Source organism: Vombatus ursinus, unplaced genomic scaffold (assembly GCF_900497805.2).
Source record: "Vombatus ursinus unplaced genomic scaffold, bare-nosed wombat genome assembly UNPS02014832.1, whole genome shotgun sequence".
Classification (NCBI taxonomy): domain Eukaryota; kingdom Metazoa; phylum Chordata; class Mammalia; order Diprotodontia; family Vombatidae; genus Vombatus; species Vombatus ursinus.
Genome location: NW_020954610.1, coordinates 43,783,459 through 43,804,869, shown reverse-complemented (window position 1 = coordinate 43,804,869; position 21,411 = coordinate 43,783,459). Strand labels below are relative to the sequence as shown.

At 37.1% G+C, this 21,411-nt stretch overlaps 1 protein-coding gene across 1 annotated transcript in view; it reads right to left on the bottom strand.

The window, feature by feature from the left end:
- The window catches only part of VLDLR (very low density lipoprotein receptor), a 42,918-nt gene that overhangs the window by 7,794 nt on the left and 13,713 nt on the right, over window positions 1–21,411 (bottom strand). The window contains 14 exon segments of the mRNA XM_027839371.1: window positions 288–434; window positions 783–924; window positions 1,424–1,563; window positions 2,106–2,224; window positions 3,511–3,735; window positions 4,543–4,714; window positions 5,460–5,585; window positions 5,693–5,812; window positions 6,530–6,652; window positions 6,748–6,870; window positions 7,000–7,371; window positions 10,166–10,288; window positions 12,581–12,703; window positions 16,753–16,872. Coding sequence (XP_027695172.1) covers window positions 288–434; window positions 783–924; window positions 1,424–1,563; window positions 2,106–2,224; window positions 3,511–3,735; window positions 4,543–4,714; window positions 5,460–5,585; window positions 5,693–5,812; window positions 6,530–6,652; window positions 6,748–6,870; window positions 7,000–7,371; window positions 10,166–10,288; window positions 12,581–12,703; window positions 16,753–16,872 — 2,175 coding nt within the window.

Sequence of the window (21,411 nt, the reverse complement as noted above, 5' to 3'; positions counted from 1 at the left end):
AGGGCTTTTCCTGTTTGCAAAGTACATAATTTATGTTCTCACCTGAACCTCATACAATAGGCATTACTTATGAGTCCTTTGTAAAGACAAAGGCTCTTAAATATCGTGTACTTTTTAAAAATGAGTTAGGGTTTTACTGTATCCATAACCTAGCAAATTCCCTGAAAACTTGAACATTATGTGAAGGTTTTTTTTTTTTTCTGGTGCTTTTTGCAGGGTGAACAGGACAATCATACCAAGTATTCACCTGAGCAGGAACACCAATTTTCAAATAAAGGAAAACTCACTTCTACATGCCCTGCCATCACCTTCCAGATTATACCCACTGGGACAGGAACAGGCATATTTTGGAGAGTGATCATTGATCTGTGGTGCTGGTAGACATAGGTACTCACAGCCTCCATTTTCAATGTCTTCTTCACACCAGTTTTTACCTATTGGAAGACAAGATAATCCTTTTTAAGTGGTTACCTCTAAGAAATTTTTTAGTTTACCTTTTGAATCTCAATCTACCAACAGTTTACAGTCATGTAAGCCATACACTAACACTACTATATTAATATATGCTATTAAGTGCACTTCCTAGAAAAAGTGCTTCAGACTTATCAGAATATTGATTTTTGTGTGGCACAAAGGCAATATAGCAGAAGCAGACTGCATAGAAAGTCTATTTGGATGTCAGCAAAATTAGGAGACAAACTTCTGGTCTGCCTCCAGTATCAGATTATCCCAATACTGGTTTTGTTGTGGCAATTAAAAGACATTACTTATCAAGAGGTTACCTGCTGGTTGTACGAGTTCATGGTATACAATTATATCTTGAGCATCATTGAGGTTGTTAACCAGAGTAGCCAATTCTGATCCTGTGAATTTGTTGGCACCATAGACTGCTTCATTCTCACCATCTATCCAATAGACACGGTCCTATAATAGGATTAAAATTGGTATCATCTGCAGGACATATTGCATAGAATAATTAAAAATTTTAAGAGCTTGGGGCTGAGTAGTACTTAATCAGTAAACCTTATTCACAGTCAGAACTAACCCAACACTTTCATAAGAGTTAAACTATAGAAAAAATAATGTTCTCTATATCATGCTGTGGCAAGTTTGTACTACTGAAATAGATATTAATTCGAGAAATGACCAACCCTTGAATGAAAACTAAAATCCTGCAATTCTTTAGGCATATATTATGTTCAGTTCAATTTTGATAAAGATTAGATAAGATTAATATGTGTTTGAATTGAAGTTGACTCTTATGCCAGGATTTCAAAGGAGAAGTCAAGAAAAGAATTGTCTCAAATCCAAGAAACCATGCTCCCCAGCCCCTGCTCCCCCATCATTTAGAATAGGGGTAAAAACAGAAATAACTTGTGAGTCTATACCCTTGAGCCAAGAGTCAAAATACTTTGAATCCTACCTCAAACATTGTGACAGCAAGAGGATGAGCCAGAAACTCTAGAGACTTGAGTACTATTCTACGATCTTGACCATTCAAATCTACACTGGACAGCATGTGCAGTTTAGAATCGAGCCAATAGAGACGGCTTTTTACAAGATCTAGGTAGGAAAAATGAGTTCCATTGTTAGCAAATGCATTCAACATAAGATGAGCCTAGAATACCCATGGTAGTTTAATGTAACTCATCCCAAAGAATATTCATCTGAAATTTACATGTATCTAAATAGTTTCTTCTATAATGCTTTTTATAATTTTGAGGAAAACAAGAAAAAAGTGCCGTTAAATGAAACAGTTTACTTTGCCATTTATACTTGGAAAAGTAGAGTACCAACATACCATGTCAGCTATGGTACTGTTCCCAGTATTGCTAACTTTCGATCTAAAATCTAGAAGGGATGAAGGTACACAAAGGTTTCTTGTTTATACAACTGCCAACATTCTATACCTAAAAAACTAGCAATATACCAATATGATTAGGACAACTCTTCTCAGGTCAAATTTGTCTTAACCTGAAAGTTTTAATTCTAGTCCAGATTTGACAGAGAACAACATCTTTATGAAGACAGATCTGTTTTGGTGTGCTGTACCTTAGTTTTAGTATCTTGTATCAAAGAGTTAAATAAAAACCCAAGAGGCATACCAAGTGTAATTCCATTAGGCCATTGAATGTCTATAGTCACCAGTGGCCGTCTGTCAAGTCCATTCATGCCTGCTTTTTCTATTTTAGCTGGTTCTCCCCAGTCTGACCAGTAAACAAAGCTGTAAAGAAAATGTTAACCATAAATATCACTGGTTTAGTAAGCAGAATTTATGGTACCAAGCCTATAAAGTATCAGCTAACAGTTTCATATATTATAAGTTAGATTAATTCTTAAAAAGTTGGTTGCTTAATTTCAGTGAATTATTCTCTATTTACTTAATATGATTGGAGACACATTTATATTATATATTTGGGCATCTAAGACACAATGAAATATAAAATAATTTTCAAAAATTATAAATGGTTAACATTAATCACCTAGATACTAAGACCCATCAGGGTTAGATACAAGGAAGATATATGCTAAGTGTAATCTTTCAGAGCACGTATTCCCTTTGAAAAACACCTAAATATCATGTAGACACTCCTTCCCCAATTGGTTGCTCATTTTAAGAGGGGAAAAAAAACCTGGGTTAAGATGTCATCAGCTTTGTGACCCCCTGAGAAAGACTTCTTTGGCTCTTTTTCTTTTTTTTGTGGGCAGAAGCTGATCAATGGGAAGGGGCAAAATCACATACCATGAAGGTGGCTTGCCATTTGTTTCAACAAGGATGGATATTAAGCCTAAGGAGAAAGAATTCTAACTCCAAGAACTCTTTAGATCGAAAGTTATACAGGTGAATAATTATACATTATTAATGCTACAAAATACCAAATCCTCAAACTTCTATGGGAAATTATCTTAAGAGTTTATATTCTACTATTATCATAAGACTTATGCTGTCACTTTCAGTTTACATATGAAGCAAGGATGGGTCATTAATGGGTCATGATAAATCAGTCATCTTTCACCTATGAGATATGTGCTAGGGATAAATTTCATGCTTTCAAAGGCTGAATTATGAAGTATAAGAGGTACTTAAACTGGGAATTATGGCTGAACTTCAGTTGCTGGGAATAAGTAGGAGACATTTTTAACATCTTTTAATGAAAGGAACCATAGAGCAATATGTGGTTGAAATCATGGTTTTAAAACTAAGTTGTCTATGGGTACCTGAAGTGAACCACTTATAAAGAATTAATAGCACCAACTTAGCCTTGTTATAGCAAATTCGAGTCAAGAGTCATGGCATATTTCCAGCCACCATTACCAGCTTAGTCCAGTGCCTTTCCTGAGTTATCTTTGAATATATTGTAGGTATTTGCTATTAAACTTGTTGAGAACCAACGGATTGTGAGCTACATAGGCCCATATATAGAGAACCATGAAGCTGCTGGTTGTCACCGTACTTTAGTTTTATACTATAGCTTCCAGGTAACTTAACAAAGATGCCTAGAAACTAACCCAGACAACGGGTCCACAGCTATGGAGGCAGGCTCTCGTAAATCAGAATTAAATAGGATCTTCCTCTTGGTTCCATCTAAAGTAGCCACTGAAATAGTCTTTGAAGCCACATCAGTCCAGTAGATATTCTTGTAGACCCAGTCAACAGCAATGGCTGCAGGATTATAGACATTGTCGATCATTTTAACATGTCTACCAACTTTGTCACGAGCATCAATTGGGGCACTGAAACAGAACAGGGTCACATGAGATTTGAGAATTTGATAGGACATTTATGCCTTCAGATGGCTAAAACTTCATAAAATAGCAGGTAGTATTACTATTCCTTTGTCTGAATGACTAGATTACCATGTTGTAGTTTAGATTTTGGCATCAGAACATCTGTTGCTAGAAGCAAACTAGTTCATTGACAAGCCATCTATGACTTTCATTGGTAAGAATTTGAATCAAATTTTATGATGCAAATTTCAGATAATGGCTGAAAAGAAATTATTGGAAAACTTGACATCATAAATAAAAGAAATCATAGTACTGTTATTGCTGTATACTTTTAGAGTGGTTAGTGAGGGTAAGGAATATAAGTTAGCTTGGTGTTCTGACCCTTATTGGTGTGCCAGGAGGGAAATGCATGCATGCTTTTAAGTGTAATCTACATTATTAATATTTTCTCTATCACTTTAAGTCTGGACAATCAACAAAAAATTTATCAAGCCCTGACTTGTAGCATTTGCCAATTTCTGAGGTATAAATGTTCACACTGAAAACTTTACTTTTAGCTCTCACTAGCCATTTTGAGCTAGTTCCAGCACATTTCTGCTTATTGGTCATTTTACACTATTTATCTTCCCTGATCCTATTCTTTGCAACCAAAGTTGGATCCTGATTTATAACCAAACATCATACAACATCATATGAATGCTAAGAAGTTTTAAAACCAACATTTTCACTTGGAGTTATCTTACCAACAATTCCAACAGTGATAGAACAACCCAGTTATTCCAAGATGGCCAAATGACCCACAGGGCAAGTTACCTGAAGATTGCTTTTTGGCTTAGATCAGCCCAAAATAACTTCTGGGCGGCTATGTCAGCATCTAGTGCTATGGTATTTCTTAGTTGCTCTACAAGTTGAATATATTCTTTCCTTTCCAGGCCAATTTTTCTGATGTCCCTTCGATTAGTGAAGATTAAGCTTGGTTCCTTTCCTGAAAGCAGAAAGTTAGGCTTTAGCCTTACAATTAGAATCTCTTTCCCACTGGGCATTACTAAGCCAAAATATAATTGAAGACCTTAAATATCACCTTTTACTTCAGTCCAGTCTTCAGTTCTGATTATTTCCTATTTTATTTATTTTAAGAACACAAGCACTTATGGTTTTCCCATTTGAATGGAATAGAAAGAATGTCAACTAATCAAGAACAAACCTTTAATTCTTCCTTTGAACTGAATCAGGACTCACATCAACAAAAGCAAACACAAAAAGATACCTGGAAGAGGAATGACTGTTAAGGCTTCTTTGGAAATAGCCCACCATATTTGTATATGATGGAAACATTTTCATGAGTTGCCATGGCAAAAAATAAACAACCAAAAAAACAAACCCAAAACAAACAAAAAGCCCAACAAACCATGTTCTCCGGCTTACTGTTAAGAAAATTCTACATACCATTCTATAAACCTTTCCAGGTTACTGAAATGTGATGAAGTTTATACTTTGCTGGCTTAGCCGGGAAGAATTCAGGGTCCGCTCCATGCCATGATGGAAATGTCATGCTATTTTTATAGTAGAACCTTTATTTATGACCCTCATTTGATGCTACTTACTGCTTTCAAATAAGATTGCAGTCAAAGCAAAATGTCAAGCTAAAACTTATATACTAATTGTACCTTTTGTAAGCCACTTGCCTACAAAGATAATCTATATTAAAACACTATTTGAATTTCATTTACCTACTGCCTTGCATACTCCTGTGGCAAGATCCATTTGATAGCCACGACTACATTCACACTTGTAACCGCCTTTTAAGTTGATACAAATTTGACTGCAGATTCCAGGATTTTGGCATTCATCAATATCTAGGAGGGAAATTTAGAATTAGTCTTGCTGTTTCTACTCCTTACTAGTTATACCTTGTCTTTTCCCCTTTTAAGTCCCTTGCAAAGACAGATTTTTGGAATCTTACCACCACAAGTCTTCCTGTCTATCAGTTCAAACCCAGCAGCGCAGTCACATTCATAACCTATAATCAGGTCTTTGCAGATGTGGGAGCATCCACCATTATTAACCAAGCATTCATTTACATCTGGAGGGAAAAACAAACAAGAATTTGGGCTATACCTTTTTATTATTGTTCAGTTAACGCTAGGCAGTTATTTTAATTAAGACGTTAATTGTCTTAATGATCAATCTGAATTTCTTTATGCAAGTATTTAAGTGTTTGCTTCCAGAGAACCATTTGAGATTTTAAGTACCTTAAGGGAAGGTTTTTTTTTTTAAGTAAGTTTACTGGGGGTGTGGCTAGAGATAAGATGTGTACAAGTTAGAATATGAAAGTGCTACAAGTAAAAATGGTATGGGTATTTAGAAGGATAGAAGTCTTCATTTCTCCCTGTGATTTGCCCCTACAATTACATCTTATTTTACAGGAATATGTATTTCTTTAATGAAAGATTGTGTCCTCAGGTGCACTATAGCAATTAGCGACAGCCAAGAGGTATTTCTAGCAAAGGGAGAATGGGAGGGGAAAGGAGAAGAAACCAGAAACTTGATCCCTGCTTTACATAAGATCCATGAAAACCATCTGTTGCCTAACATAACCAAGAATCTGCTAACCTAGTTCATAAGTGGTATTTTTTACCAGACACTAGGGAAAGTAGGTTTCTGAGCCAAACAGCAGCAATAAAAGTAAATTGTTATAAAATCCCCCCTGAGATATTGCAGGAAGACTTGCTCCATCAAAACTAATCACCTTTAAAGTTTCTCTGCACTTTGATCTAGCTCCTAAAACACTTTCACTTACTGCATTCCTTTAAGGGTTCATCACTCCAATCCTTGCAATCTTGTTGCTGGTTGCACACTTTGCTGATGTCTATGCATTCCCCACTTCTGCACTTGAATTTTCCAGGTCCAGAACACTGATTGGCTATATATGATCCAGAGTACAGACAGAAGAGAACATCCATTAGAAGAGCCCTGTGCCCATTTCAACTAGCTGTGAGAAAGCATGATGATGCTTACCATTTTTGCAGTTGATTTCATCTGTGCCATCTATACAGTCTCTGACCCCATTGCACTGTCTGCTGCCATGGATACAGTTGCCATCTTCACATTCAAACTGGTCAGGCCGGCATGTTCGAGAAGCTAGGGAAAAGGAAAGAAATGCCTCTAGATGACAAACTATCCCACCAGGTTAGCTAGTAAAGGGGGCCTCATCAACTCTGGTTTTAAGGTGGACATGCTGAGAGCTGAGACAACAAAGAAACTACTCACGACAGTTTATCTCATCACTTCCATCTTTGCAGTCAGGGTCCCCATCACAGCGCCATTTCATATGGATACACTCCCCTGAACCACACTGAATCTCACTGGCTGGGCATTTTTCATGAGGCACAGGCTGGCGTCCACACTGCTCCAGGGACTCATCAGACTGGTCAGTGCAATCTGCATCATCATCACATACCCAGCTGATGGGAATACAGGAAGAAGTGCTGCACTGGAACTCATGCGCACCACATGTAGGGGGAGCACAGTCCAACTCATCACTACCATCATTACAATCATCCTGACCATTGCAGACAAAGTTTTTAGAGATGCAGCGACCACTGGAACAAGTGAATTCTTCTGGACTACAAGTTACATTGCCTAAGAGAAAAATAGAATGATCCCAAATCAACATTTAAATGACTTTATTATCCCCCCAAAGTTACAAACATCAAGATCTACACTCATATCAGAATTCAAAAGCTAGAATAATTTGTATTTATGTTTATAACTATAAGTGATATTCACAGTTAAGTTTCTATAGTACTAGTCAATAAGGATAAATGTTAGGAAAGCTTCTAGGAATATAGATGAAATGAGAAAAGAACTGAGGAAAGATGGAAGGACATAGACCTGTTCTCTTCAGAATAAACCCATGTATTATTGTGAGCTGCCATTTTCTTTCCAAGATAAGGAAAGCATTAAGTTGTTAGAATTTAGAGGTTTAACAATGACAGGTTTACCTCTGTGGTTAGGTCTTCTCTTCATAGTCAGCTCCTTATATAACCATGAATGCCATGCGCCTGTAGTACCATGTTATTAAAAAAAAAAGTTTCTCTAAAATAACTCACACCCATAAGATTGGGGAGTTACAAGAAACAGGCACACTAATTCACTATTGGGGGAACTGTGAATTATTCTAGCCATTGTGGAAAACAACTTGGGACTATGCCCCAAAGTCACTAACTGGTCATACCCTTTGACCCCCTCAATAATATTACTAGGTCTATATCCAGAATTATCAAAGAAAGAGTAAAAGACCCCCCAATTTACAAAAATATTTATAGCAGCTCTTTGTCAAAGCAAAGAACTGGAAACTAATGGGGTACCCAGCATTTAGGTAATGGAAGAACAAACTATAGCATATGAATGTAATGGAATATTATTGTGCTATAAGAAATGACAAAATGGATGGTTTCAGAGAAACCAGAGGAGGTTGAAGTGTGGAGAAAAATTTGTATAACATAATAAATAAAAAACAACCTTGAAAACCTAAAGAATTCTGATCAACTACAAATCTAGGGAACTGCCCAACTCAACGAAATGAGACATATTATTTTTGGACATGGTCAATGCAGGCATTTTCTCTTTTTGACTATGCATATTTCATATGAAGGTTATCTTTTTTGTTTCATTTGGAGGAATGAAAGAAAATAAATGTTTAATTAAAAAAATGATAATATTAAAAATAAATTTATCTGCATAGTGGTATAACTTTTAGAGTTGGATAGAAATAATGTGTCAGACACGACATTCAAACTTGTGTGATTGGGGCAAGTCACCTCACTGGGCCTCAGTTTCCTATAAAATGAATGGGTTAGGCAAGATGGCCTCTGAGGTCCCTTCCAGCTCTTTATGAATCTAAATTCAAAGAGCGCTGGAATTAAGAGTGAGAGATGGTTTAGAGTTTCAGCACTGATGTTTATTATTTACGCAAAGAGGTGTGCCATCTTCTAGCAAACAAGAATACTTATGCTACTGCAGCATGGGGATATTGAGAATAGAGAAAGACTCCGAAGACTGAAATGTTATACAAATGTGAGCTCTTTGGCCAATCTCTTCTTTAATGGAGGAGAAAGTAGAGCATGGATGATGACTTACATTCCCTTCCTAATCTCTCAATTTTATTATTAGACCAGGAAGTAACTAATGTATAAAACTCTCAAATTCTAGAAAGTCGACATTAGCAGAATCTATTATAAGCCTAGGCCAAAAAAAAAAAAAAAAGAGCATGTTAATCCTGCTTATAAGACCAGTTCATTTTGCAAGAACTTAAAAATGTGAGTGGTTATAGGTTACAGCTTTATATAGTTATAAGAAATAGGGTGGAAACCACTGCTCCCTTGGGAAGCAAAGTCCATTTTTTCCAAAAGGGAAACTTCTGGCAGCTATATGGCTTTCCAACATAAGTTCAGAATGAAACATTAAACTTGACTCCAGGAATGAATTGGAGAAGAAACTCATTGGACCAGGTGCAGTTGCTTTAACCCCAGAAGCCTTCATACATATTTTTTTTTTTTAAAGATTGGTATTCCTATTACTAATTCCCAGGGTTTATCTACAGCCAGAATCAAAAGGTCTCTTAGATTTGTTATATAATTGAAGAGCTTAGGATCCTACTTAAAAGGGGAATCTGAGTTGACTAAGACAATGTTCATTCAACCTAATGCTTCCTTCATAGCCTCACCTTTAACATATAGCAGGTTACTACACATTTTCGGAGGCAGAAGGGTGAAAGAGGAAGAGAAGCTAGACAAACGAGTGAGAACACAGGAAAGGGAACCTGAAGAGGTGGTGGCCAGGGGCCTGGAAGAGAAGACACTATTAAAGTTTGCTTTGGTCACCTGCATCAAGGAAACAGGTTTACCACCATACTCTGTGCCAGGCAAGCAAGAGAGAAGTCAGAGACTGAGATTTTCCTTGAAAAGGACAAACTAGGGCCAAGTTGGCAAATTTTAGTAGTCACAGGTTCAAAGAGGGGGAAATTTTCATATTTGGAATAGGAAAGAAATTTTGGTTCTTCAGCCCCCAATTCTGGCTTGATCAGGTTTGGATCAGGAGTGCACAGGTGTTACCATAGTTTAGGCAAGGAAGTTTTCATTTCCAACTAGGTAGTAGGCTACCTCAGATCTATTTCTTTACCTCCTTCTCTGACCCTAGGAGAATTGGGGATGTATTAGTTGATAGATCAAGGAACATTCTTAATAATAATAAAAAAGAGCTTTTAGCAAGGGGCTGTTAAAATTGCTAATCAGAAAATTTTAGTTCTTATTCTTACACCAACAGAGCAAGTCACTGAAGTGAGTCAAGCTGTTTCAGTCACAGCTTTTTGTCCCTTCAGCAAAGAATCCTTAGGATAAGCCATTCAACGGATTCAATACTTGTATCTTCTTACCACAGTTTTCTTCATCTTCTCCACTGTCACAGTCGTTTTCACCATCACACTTCCAGGACACTGGGATACATTGGGTTGATCGAACACCACAGCTGATCTCATTTATTCGGCAGGTTCTCATATCTGTTGAGGACACATAGTCTCAAAGGAACCTCAGAACTGTGATAAGTGATACAAGATGCTGAGGAAGATTACTCTGAGTTGCTTGGTACTGGTGATGTTCACAATTCCGCCATCAAAAAGGCACACTTATGAAATTGACTGTTCCATCTGAGGTCTTGGTATCTATTTCCAGTGCTACTCCTTGGGACCCTGATACATTTGGTGGCCAAGACCAAAAGGCTTACTTCAAACCCTTGAAGTAATGTCTAGGTGACTCAAATTACTGGTTTCCTGTTATTTCCTTGCCTCACTTGGCAGTAGTGTGATATAGTAGAGATTACTAAATTTAGGGTTAGAATTTGGGTTCTAATTGCAGCTGTGCTTCCTATTATAAGACCTTGGGCAAGTCATTTTCCCTCATTCTTCACCTAAGTAGATGAGGAATAAAGTACTTTATAGTTCTAAAATAAACAACAATAGTAATAACTAGCATTTATATAGCACTTGAAGGTTTATAAAGTGCTTTACAAATTTCATTTCATTTAATCTTCACAACCTTAAGGGATGGGTGATGTTATTATTCCCATTTTACAGATGAAGAAATTAAGGCAGGTAGAACCAAATATATGCTATATCCTATATCAGTGTTCTTTGTTATGTCCATTTCTTATAAGTCTCCAGAATCCCTTTTGCATTCTGACCTTTTACCCATTTACTCCAAAATTTCTCTAGGGAAATTCTTCAGACTAATTCCAATTTTTCCTACCTTTCCATATAAAGAATTATGATTTTCCTTTTAGAAACATTGCCCTTCTATAAAATTGGGGAAGAAAAGAGAAGACTCATTTTTTAATTCCTGACAGCACTTGGTCAAATTTCAACTGTTAGCATATTTTGTGAAAGGTACTCTCTGAACCAATAGAAAGGAATAACATTGTGTATTCTAAAATCATTCTAGATTGTGCATTGCAATTGGAATGAATAGATTTTGTTCAACTGAGTTTGTTTCCAGAACATAGTGTATGGAAAGAGTGGAAGGTGAACCAGGATTTAAAAATTAACAAATAATTCACAGTAAGTCAATTGTTGTATATTTGAAAGTGACAACTCATATCATTAAGACTTGTTAATTAATTAATTGTTAATAAATTAATTTTATTTCTGTGTTTTTCTGTCCCTGCCAAATAATTTAAATACCATTTTAATTATGGACCTTTCATTAAAGTGAAATATTAGACCTAGAGCTGTTCCTATTATTAATTTATATATATGTACATATATAATATTTGTACGTTTACCTTTAGCTATACTATTTTAGGTTTCACTCATTTGCAAGTTGTCTTGCAAGTCTTGTTTCCTCATCTGGAGGGATACTTATAAAGACAAGGAACATTGGTCCTCATTTTCTTTTGTATATATTTTTAAGGAATGCCTACTTCTTCACTTTGTCCACTGTGGGATTTGGAATGTTGAAAGCTTTCAGGATTAAGTACCATTTCTATAGAGTAATCATGATCAAGAACATGTGGGCAATTTATGCACCTAGTCAATGAGTTTTCAATAGGCTCAATGGGCTTGAGGCAGTAATAGGAATGCTCAATACTACATATAACCACTCAAGAGAACTTTAGTTTAGCCAGAGGCTCACAAATTGAAATGGGGGGAAATATCAGCAAATTACTTATACTGAAATTAGTCAGTGACCTATGTCAGTAACTGCTTCCTGGAAAATGAAGATCCTTAAGATATTATAAGTTGGGGTTGGTTTGTGAAAGAGAGGGAGCAAAGATTAACGTCAAACATTGAATCTCAGAAGCAATACTTAACTCTACCATGACAAAGTAGAAAGAACTTTTCTAGTTGATGCAGTCACTGAGTTGAAAGTACACCACACGATGGAAGTCATCTTCCCAGCGTTGGAAGAAACTTCAGAGGCCATCTAATTAACCCATACCTGACTGAAGTTTCCTTTAACATTCCCATTAAGGTCATCCATCCTTTGCTTGGAAGCCTTCAACAAGATAGAGCCCTTTACTTTCTGAGGCAATTCATTCCATTTTTTTTCTATTATGGCTAGGATTTTCAAGGAAGTTTTTCCTTATAGCCAGCCAAAAAGATATCTCTGCATTATTTCTAGTTCTGCCTTCTTAGTGCAAATGAAACAAGCCTATTCCCTCTTATGTGACAGCCTTTCAAGTACTTGAAGAGAACTATGAAGTACCCCCTTAATCTTCGTTTATAAGCTCCAAATAGTACCCCCCCCCAAGAACATTGTCACCTTGGCAAGTTAGCCAACAAAGTAGCAACACTTACTGCATTGTTCTGGCCTTTCATCAGATCCATCTTCACAGTCTGGGTCCCCATCACACTGCCATCTGTTCGGTACACACTGGCCATTATTGCATACGAAGTCAGACTCAGCACATGTCTTCTTCACTATAAATAAAATTTTTATTATCAGTTACAAGGTTAGTATCAAACTTATCCAATAGTCCATTTGTTTGCCAGAGTACAAATGGCCTCTCTGGAAAACTATATTTTAGTCTCTTTAATGCTGAGGTTTCCAAGTCAGCCAAATGAATCCTTAACTGTGGCTGCATGTTGTTCTAAACTGGTAGGTGCCAATATCCAGGGGCCACTCTTATCTTTGGGTATAGCAGGTGTTATTCCTAACAATGTTTGGTTCTGTGGAAAATTGCCACATGAAGACATTGGAAACTGAACCTCACCAGAATGGGAAAGGAGAGAAAACATCCCTAGTGAGGCTCTAATGTAAGAGATCATCCTATGAGTTGGGGAATTAGAACATCCATTGCTAAAAAAAAATCAATTCATAATTGGTCATGATTCATCCCAAGATATTATAGTACAGCAAATTGTATAAGTTGAGTTTTTTTTCATAAAGGGAGATCTAGAGAGCAAGGAAAATCTCCAAGATGAATGGGTGACCACAGCAGATGAGGCAACATAGTCAAGGCTAAAAGCTACTCCCACATTTTCTTATGTGAAATAGATTGCGTATCTTTAGATTTAAACACAAGGACCTTACCTAATTTGCTCCAAATCATAATTTGACCCAAAAAAGGAAGAATAATCCCAATGTTTTGACTGACATTTCCCAAACACCCCAAGTACATTTCTCTAAAAGAGCCAAGCCTAAGAGAATAATTGTGACCAATATTCTACTTCTGTAGTTGAATGATTCTTAAAAGGATGGCAATGTACTTTAATAGCTTGGTTGTATTAGACTTGAATTTATATTTTCTTATTGTTTTACCTATGATTTCAGTGTATTTAGTGATAGATACCACTTCTAATACAGATCAGCAAAGTCCTCTCACTTTCTAGTTTTTTGAAAACTGCTTAGAGAAGGAACGCTTCAAGATTATGTATAACTTGCCTATAGTCACAAAGTATGTATGATTGGCAGAATTTCAACCCGGGTCTTTGTGACTCCAAAGCCACCTCTCTATTATGTCATGCTGGCTTTTGCTTTCTGGTGAGAATTATTTTGTTTAATACATATTGCCCCAGTTTTAATTTTATTTTATAATCATGACTTTATCCAAATAGTTTCTAAAAACCTCTGGCTTCAGAAGCTAGATAAGGCAGTTAATACTATGAATTTTTTCCAGCTATTAACACCCTTTAGTGGAGCCAAGGAAAACAGATAATGGGACTTGTGGTTATTCTTCAATGAGAGCCTTTTCTTCCCTTGCCTCTCCCACCCTTAAGTCTAAATCCCCCCAGATTTCACTAGAGATAGAATTCTCATTAAACTTATCCTCTTCTTGCTAAGTTCTTCTTCTCTCAATACTACTAAAGTACTTTGTAACTGTCTGAGGGCACATGTGCACATACCACTACAGTATAAAGCGGACTCTTAACAGCCCTCCACCAACTTAATTCCTTCAGAGTTAAGTTTGAACTTGGTCAGAGAAGGAGCTCAAGTTTGAATAAAGTGAGTTCAGCTGGGGGAAAAGGACAATTATATACCACTTAGTACTTCCATGTCTAAATATCAAATGAAAGGTTTAGGAATACTATGGCCTAGGCACATAAGAGGAGTTAAACTGATCCTTGAATGATAGGATTTAGATGGTGAGAGAGGGAAGAGTCTTTTTTAGTCTGGTTTAACACAGTTTAAAAATGGTGGACCAAGTGCTTTATTTAGAATAGGAATGACCAAGTCTTTGATTTCACCAAAAGCTTTTAGCTGCTAAGGCGTATCTATGCTGACATTTAGACCAATTATTTTGTAGAGTTTGTGGGTGACAGTACCAAACAATTTATTTTTAAAATCAAAACTGCACTCTATTCTAGAAATTCTATTCTAATTCAATACTCAAACTTTGAGTTAAGAGGACATAAATATTGAAATTTTATCATTCAACTACATATGGGTTCTTCTAACCTATCTAAAGCCTGTCCCTCAATGTTAAGTGCTACCACCATAAGCTTTCCCATATAATTGACCCAAGGAAACCCTTCCTGAACTATAGATGGTCTAGGGAAGAAGACTTATTTTGGATTTTGACCAAACCTAGGCTTATATTATTCCTTTAGAGAGAGAAGACACATAGTAGATAAGCTCTCTGAATAGTAGTGGCATATCTACCATACTCTACCTACAGTAGTGCTGTGTAAATATAGAAAGGGTTCACATTATGTAAATTGAGCTGCTTAATAGATAAAACATTGTGTGTGCATTCTACACGGATGGACAAAGGAACTTCAGTTTTTCAGTTTAGGGTTGAATTGAGATCATTTATGGCTCTATCTCCATAAGAGTGAACAAAGTAAGCCAGTGACTGTCCCACAAGGGACAGTGACTTTTCTTTCAGATAATGTCCTGTTTCAGAACTAATAGAAGTTTAATTCTTTCAAGCCACAATATAATCAAACTGACAAATGAGAAGAAAAATTGCTCCAACATGGATTTCTTTGGATGGCAAGGAATTTTAAAAATTTCATATCACTGTCTAATTACCTGTGGCCAATTGGAGGTCATGTAGCAGACCTGTGAGTAGTCACCTCTCTGAAATGAAATATTAGAACTGGATTGATGTGCTTCCCCACCCCCATTTTCTAAATAAGGAGATTAAAGGATTTGTCAAGGTCATGCAAACCTATTCCAGATAGGGATAAGGATAATGTCAAGTGAATAATGTGGCTGTGGAACATTACCTTGGATCATATTGGTTATGGGAGATACTAGTAACAGGGGATAAACAGAAGGAAGATTAGAGTAGTCTTCTCTATTCTCTCCCCGAACCCATCCAGTAATGATCTTTCCCTCCTCAGAACTCAATATTTCTTATAAGAATTGTAATAGTAGAATAAGAATAACATGAACTGAGTATTAAAAGAGCTGAGACCATCATACCCAATCTTTCTCCCAGCAAGGAGTATTGAACATAGATGATGAATATTTGTTAAAATTTGAAAAATTGCTATTTCTCATTCCATTTTATATACTTCTAATTCATTACCTTCCTCTATTTTTTGAAACCAAATTATAAGTATGCTTACAGCAGTCAAAAGATAAAAGTTAGGGATTCTGGAGGGTCTCCCATCTCACAAAGGAAGTGGCTATAAAATCTGGCTTTGCTCAAGGAATGAGACCTGTTACCAAGGGAGATTATGATGACAGAATATGCTTCTTTAAGTTAGCACTTAAAAAAAAACTTTCTAGGGATTTAGGGATTCATAGAAGTCTGAGGACTTCTAGGGATTGAGAGAAGTTTGAAGACTAGCCTAATGAGACTGTAGCTTCTTCATAATAGAACAGTACAGTGAAAAGAACACCAGTGTTGGAGCAGAGAATCTGGGTTAAAATTCTGTCTCTGACACTACTTGTGTGACCTTGAATAAGTCACCTAAAACCTCTCTAGGCTTCAGTTTCCTCATTTGTAAAACGAGTTCAACTAGTCGGCTTCTAAATCTATAATCTATGGTTCTCTTCTGACTCTACTCAGAGCCTATGGGTTAGACATATTATTACACTGATTTGCCACTGGCTCCTACCAAAGCAAATAGAAGTCATAATCTGGACTAGAGTGTTTCCCTGAACAAATTTCCTATAATAGACATTTGTAAACTATAGTATTAATATAAAGTTAGGGAGAAAGGGTAGAAGCATATAGAACTTTTTTTTTTTGTTTGAGAGGAGTCATGTCCTTCAATTTTTATCAAAAGGTCTATTTTATTTTTTATCTCCTTATTCAAGATATGCTAGTTCCAACTGATTTTAGGATGACTTCTAGGAGACTTATTTATCTACCATCAATAATTCTAGGAGTTGTTTATTTGTTTATTTATTTAATATAGATTTGAAGCTCAAGCCAAGTCCCAAAAGAGCTTTATCTAATAGCTTTAGTGATTTTTATAGAAACATAAGTCAGGACATGATTTTTCCTCAAAATATCGAGTTTCAGTGATTTGACAAGGGGGAAAAGCATTTAGCAGGTTCTGAAGGTACTTACCACATGAACTCTCATCACTGCCATCGCTACAGTCTTCTTCACCATCACACTTCCACAACAAAGTAATACAGCGGCCATTGCTGCACTGGAATTGAGATGACTCACATTTTGTTCTTGTCCCTAAGGTTAGAAAGACCTTAGCTAAATCAGTATTTTTGAAAATGAAGATAAGAAAAGACAGCTTGTTACCTTGAAACTAGAGATGCAGGCTACCCCAAGTTCTTAGAGAAGGGCATTATGGTGCCATTAGACTTATTTAGGAGTACCCCATCTTCAAGTACCCAGAGTGGATCTATCAAGTGCTACTTCTTAGCTACTACTTTGGAAAATGAGCACCCTTCAAGCCCTTCGTCTGAACTCTCTCTGTTCCTTCTTTGAAGTCCCTTAGGTCATATCATTGTCATCAGGCATTTCCCTCAGTCTTACTGCCTTATCCCATCAGTTGATATGTTACTGTTTCTACAATATCTTTTGCACCTGATTCTTTCTCTCTCAACCCCCATGGCTACCACTCTAGTTCACATCTCATTACCTCTTGTCTGGGTTCCTATAAAGCCATCTAATCTGTTTCCCTGAGTCTTAGTCTCTCTTTTCCAATTCACCTTTCACACAGCTGCTAGTCTGATCCTGGTGCTACTCTGCTCAAGAAACTTCAGTGGACTTCTACTATCTCTAAGACAAAATGCAACTTCCTAATAAGCATGACATTTAAAGCCCTTTCAATTTGGGCTCCAGCCTCTCTTTCTAGAAATGTTTCATATAATAACCTCTTACAGAGACAGCCAGACTGCATTTCATAATTCCTTATACTGTTGTACAAGTATTCCCCTGTGCTTGTAACACTTTCTCTTCACCTTTACTACCAGAAATTCTTAGCTTCCATCAAGGCTTAACCCAGGTGCCACCTCTGCCTTTTCCATTTTCCCTAGTTGTTAGTGTTGTCTCCAATGGTATGCTGGTCAATGTCTAACAAACAGCTCTGTGGGAGGTTGGGGGTGGGGTGGGAACCAACTCTGCATGCATGACACTTTTAAGTTTATTCTGCATATTTAACACATTCTCTATCACTTAAGTCTTCACAGTAAAAACAAAACAGTAAATCAAGCCCTGATTTGTAGCATTTACCAATTTCTGAAGTATAAATGCTCACACTGAAAATTTAACAATTGGCCTCCAGAGCCCATTAGAGATATTTCTAGCACACTTTGGCTTTTTCCCACCTCAGATTATTTTATACTTATCTTTATCAATCAATGAACATTAAGTGCCTGTTAGAGACCAGACACTGTGCCAAGCGCTGGAGATACAAAAAGCAGTCTCTGCCCTCAAGGAGCTTACAATCTAATGGGAGAGACACCATGCAAACAAAAATACACAAAGCAATCTACATACAGGATAAATAGGAAATAACAGAGGGAAGGCACTAGAATTAAAGTTGGGAAAAGTTCCTTGTTGAAGAATGGATTTTAGTTGAGACCTAAAGGAATCCGGAGAAGTCAGCAGACAGAGTTGAGGAGGAAGAACATTCCAGCCATGGGAGACAAGTCAGAGAAAACCCTCTGAGCCAAGAGACGGAGTGTCTTTCTAGTGGAATGACCAGGAAGCCAGTATCACTGAGGAATAAGATGTAAGAAGACTGAAAAGATAGGAGAAAGCTAGGTTACGAAAGACTCTGAATGCCGAACAGAGCATTTTATATCTGAACCTGGAGGCTAACAAAATCAGAGAATCACTTCAGTGGCTGAACGGAGGGAGAATGCACTGGAGTGGGGAGAGACTTGAAATGGGCAGATCAACCAGCAGATACTGCAATAGTCCAGGTATGAGGTAATGAAGTCCTGCTTTAGAGTGGTGGCAACGTCAGAGGAGTGATGGAGGCTTATGACAATGATGATGATATAATTATTATAACATATGTTGCAAAGGTGGAAGACAGGCTTTGGTAACAGATTAGATTTGAAAGGTGAGACATAGCAAGGAGTCAAGAATAAGTCCTAGATTTTAAGCCTGAGGGATTGGAAAGACGGTGTTGTCCTCTATAGTTACAGGAAAGGTAGGATGGGAGAATGGTTTAGGGAAAAAGATAATGAGTTCAGTTTTAGACATGTTGAGTTTAAGATGTCTACTGGACAACCAGTTTGAGATGTCTCAAAGGCAGTTGGAGATACAAGATTGGAAGTCAGCAAAGAGATTATCTGGCTACACGATATAAATTTCTGGGGAACAGGGACTATTTTTCCTTTGGTTTCTCTATCCCCAAGTACCTTGTAGACCTTTAACTGAGATCAGAACTCTATAATCTGAAGTAGCTTAAATTTAAGCAAATGCTAATAATTTATTTGTACAATTCTTTAAAGCAGGGATTCTTAAACTTTCTCACATGTCATGACACACATTTGGCAGTCTGCAGAAGCCCATGTAACTCATTCTTAGAATGTTTTTAAATGGAAAAAAAATACATGGGATTACAAATGAAACCAATGAAAATGTAGGGTTTTTTTTTTTTTTTAACATTTTTAAGAAATTTCCAGACCCCAGGTTGAGGACCCCTGTTTTAAGTCTCATCAGTATTCTTCACAGTGTCCAGATAGGGTGGATAGTACAAGCATCCCTATCTTACAGTCAGTCAACTAGCATTTACTAAGCACCTTCAATGTGCCAGGGACTAAAACAAGCAATGGAGATACAAAGAAAGGCATGAGATGGTCCCTGTCCTCAAGTAGCTTAGAGTCTAAAGATTCCAAGATTTTGTAGATGAGAGAACTCTGGTAGCCTTGAAGTGACTTATTGCCCAAGGTCTCAGAGATGACAAGTAGAAGTACTAGCTTAGGTTTATCTAAATCCATCCACTACTTCACCATATCAGATTCTCCTCTTATTTTCCAAGATCTCATACTGAGGGCACAAATACAACGTATCAGCATTCACCTTTTGGCCTTAATATACAATTTAGCAAGTATTTGCTCACTTTCTACAGCTCTTTAGAAGTACTGGGGTTAGATGAGGTGGTTTATTTACTTGCAAGTCTAGTCATTGTGAAAGATTTTGAACCTGACAAAGTCCATCTAGATATCAGGACCATAATTTGACATGATCTATATCAGAGGTGTCAAACTCAAATAGAAAGAGACCTCCCTGCACTACGTAGTGACTTAGAATAGCACATGTTAACATTAGCCATGTTGTATTTTATTTTTATTTGATTAAACATTTCCAAATTACATTTTAAGCTGGTTCAGATGCCTTTAGGAATTTTGCAGCTGTGATTCGACAGCTCTGCTCTGTATCCAAGGAAGCCCTTCTTAAGGGATAGCTCCGTCTTTGCATGTCATTTGCAAATTTTGATGTTTTTGCCCTTAAACCTTCAGTTTACTTTTGGTAGTAAGTTACAGGAAGATAAAAGGCTTCCAAACAGAGCCTTCCCCCCCCCCCAAAGTCCAATCTGTAACTGGTAAGCAGCTGGGGTACATTTGTGAGAACAGATAGAACAGTGACAGACACACACTGTTACTTCCATTGATGCACCAATCAACAATAATTGGGATGCTGTTAGTAAAAGTTATGTACATTTCTCAACAACTGAGAGAATTTTTCTATTTGAGAACTTGGCATTTACAAGTTTGGCACATCTGAAATTCACAAGACTCTTTTCTTATAGGACAAGTCCATTGCTAGAAAGTTTTTCTAAACAAGTTTTTTTTTTTTAAATGAGATTTTTTTGGGTGGAGCCCAAGTCATTTCTGTTACACACTCTAAGGGTATCCCTTATAATAAAGCATAGTTTAGCGAAACTAGCCAATAGAGATTACACTTGCTAATACTACCAAATATTAACATTCTTTAACTGTAGTTCCCCTTCCTCTCAAACAAGAGGGAGAGATAGTTCATTCTGTCTTCTCTGGAACTGACATTGCTTACTATAATTACTTGTAGTTTTGGTTGCCTTTTAGAGTGGTGGTGGTTTTTTTTTTAAGGTTGTTAGTGTTCGTTCGCCTAGTTATGCTAATCCTGTTCCCTGTCAAATTGTAGGAGTTTTCTCATTCAAATGAGCATGTGAATACCTGTCAGGTTGAATCCTTGTGCTAAGTGCTCTGGGTTTAGGAGAAAAAGTAATATCAAGGAGTATCAATCCTTGACTTCAAGGGACTTAGTTTAATTTTTTTTTGGCTAGGCAATGGGGTTAAGTGACTTGCCCAGGGTCACAGAGCCAGTAAGTGTCAGGTTGTCTGAGGCCAGATTTGAACTCAGGTCCTCCTGACTCCAGGGCCAGCGCTCTTTCCACTATGCCACCCACCTGCTCCAAGGGGCTTAGTTTAGCTGAAGGGATTAGACAGAAATAACTATTCTACAAGATAATTTGTTAAACACTATAAGTATTATAGAGTGCTATAGGAGTTACTTCAAAATGCTACAGCTCATGATGGCCGTGCCTTTTCTCCCATATTAAAATGTGACAGAATTGTAGGACTTGTTCTAAATGTGGAAATCCAGCCCCTGAAGACCCTCTTCTTCCATCATCCCCAGTCTCCCCACCCAACCACACTTCTTTGTCTGTGTTCTTTCCAGGAACGCAGATGCTCCCTGGAGTCTCTGGGACCTTTCAGAGTCAGTTGAAGCATAGTACAATGTGCATTGCTGTTTTTCAAATGTGAACTTGTG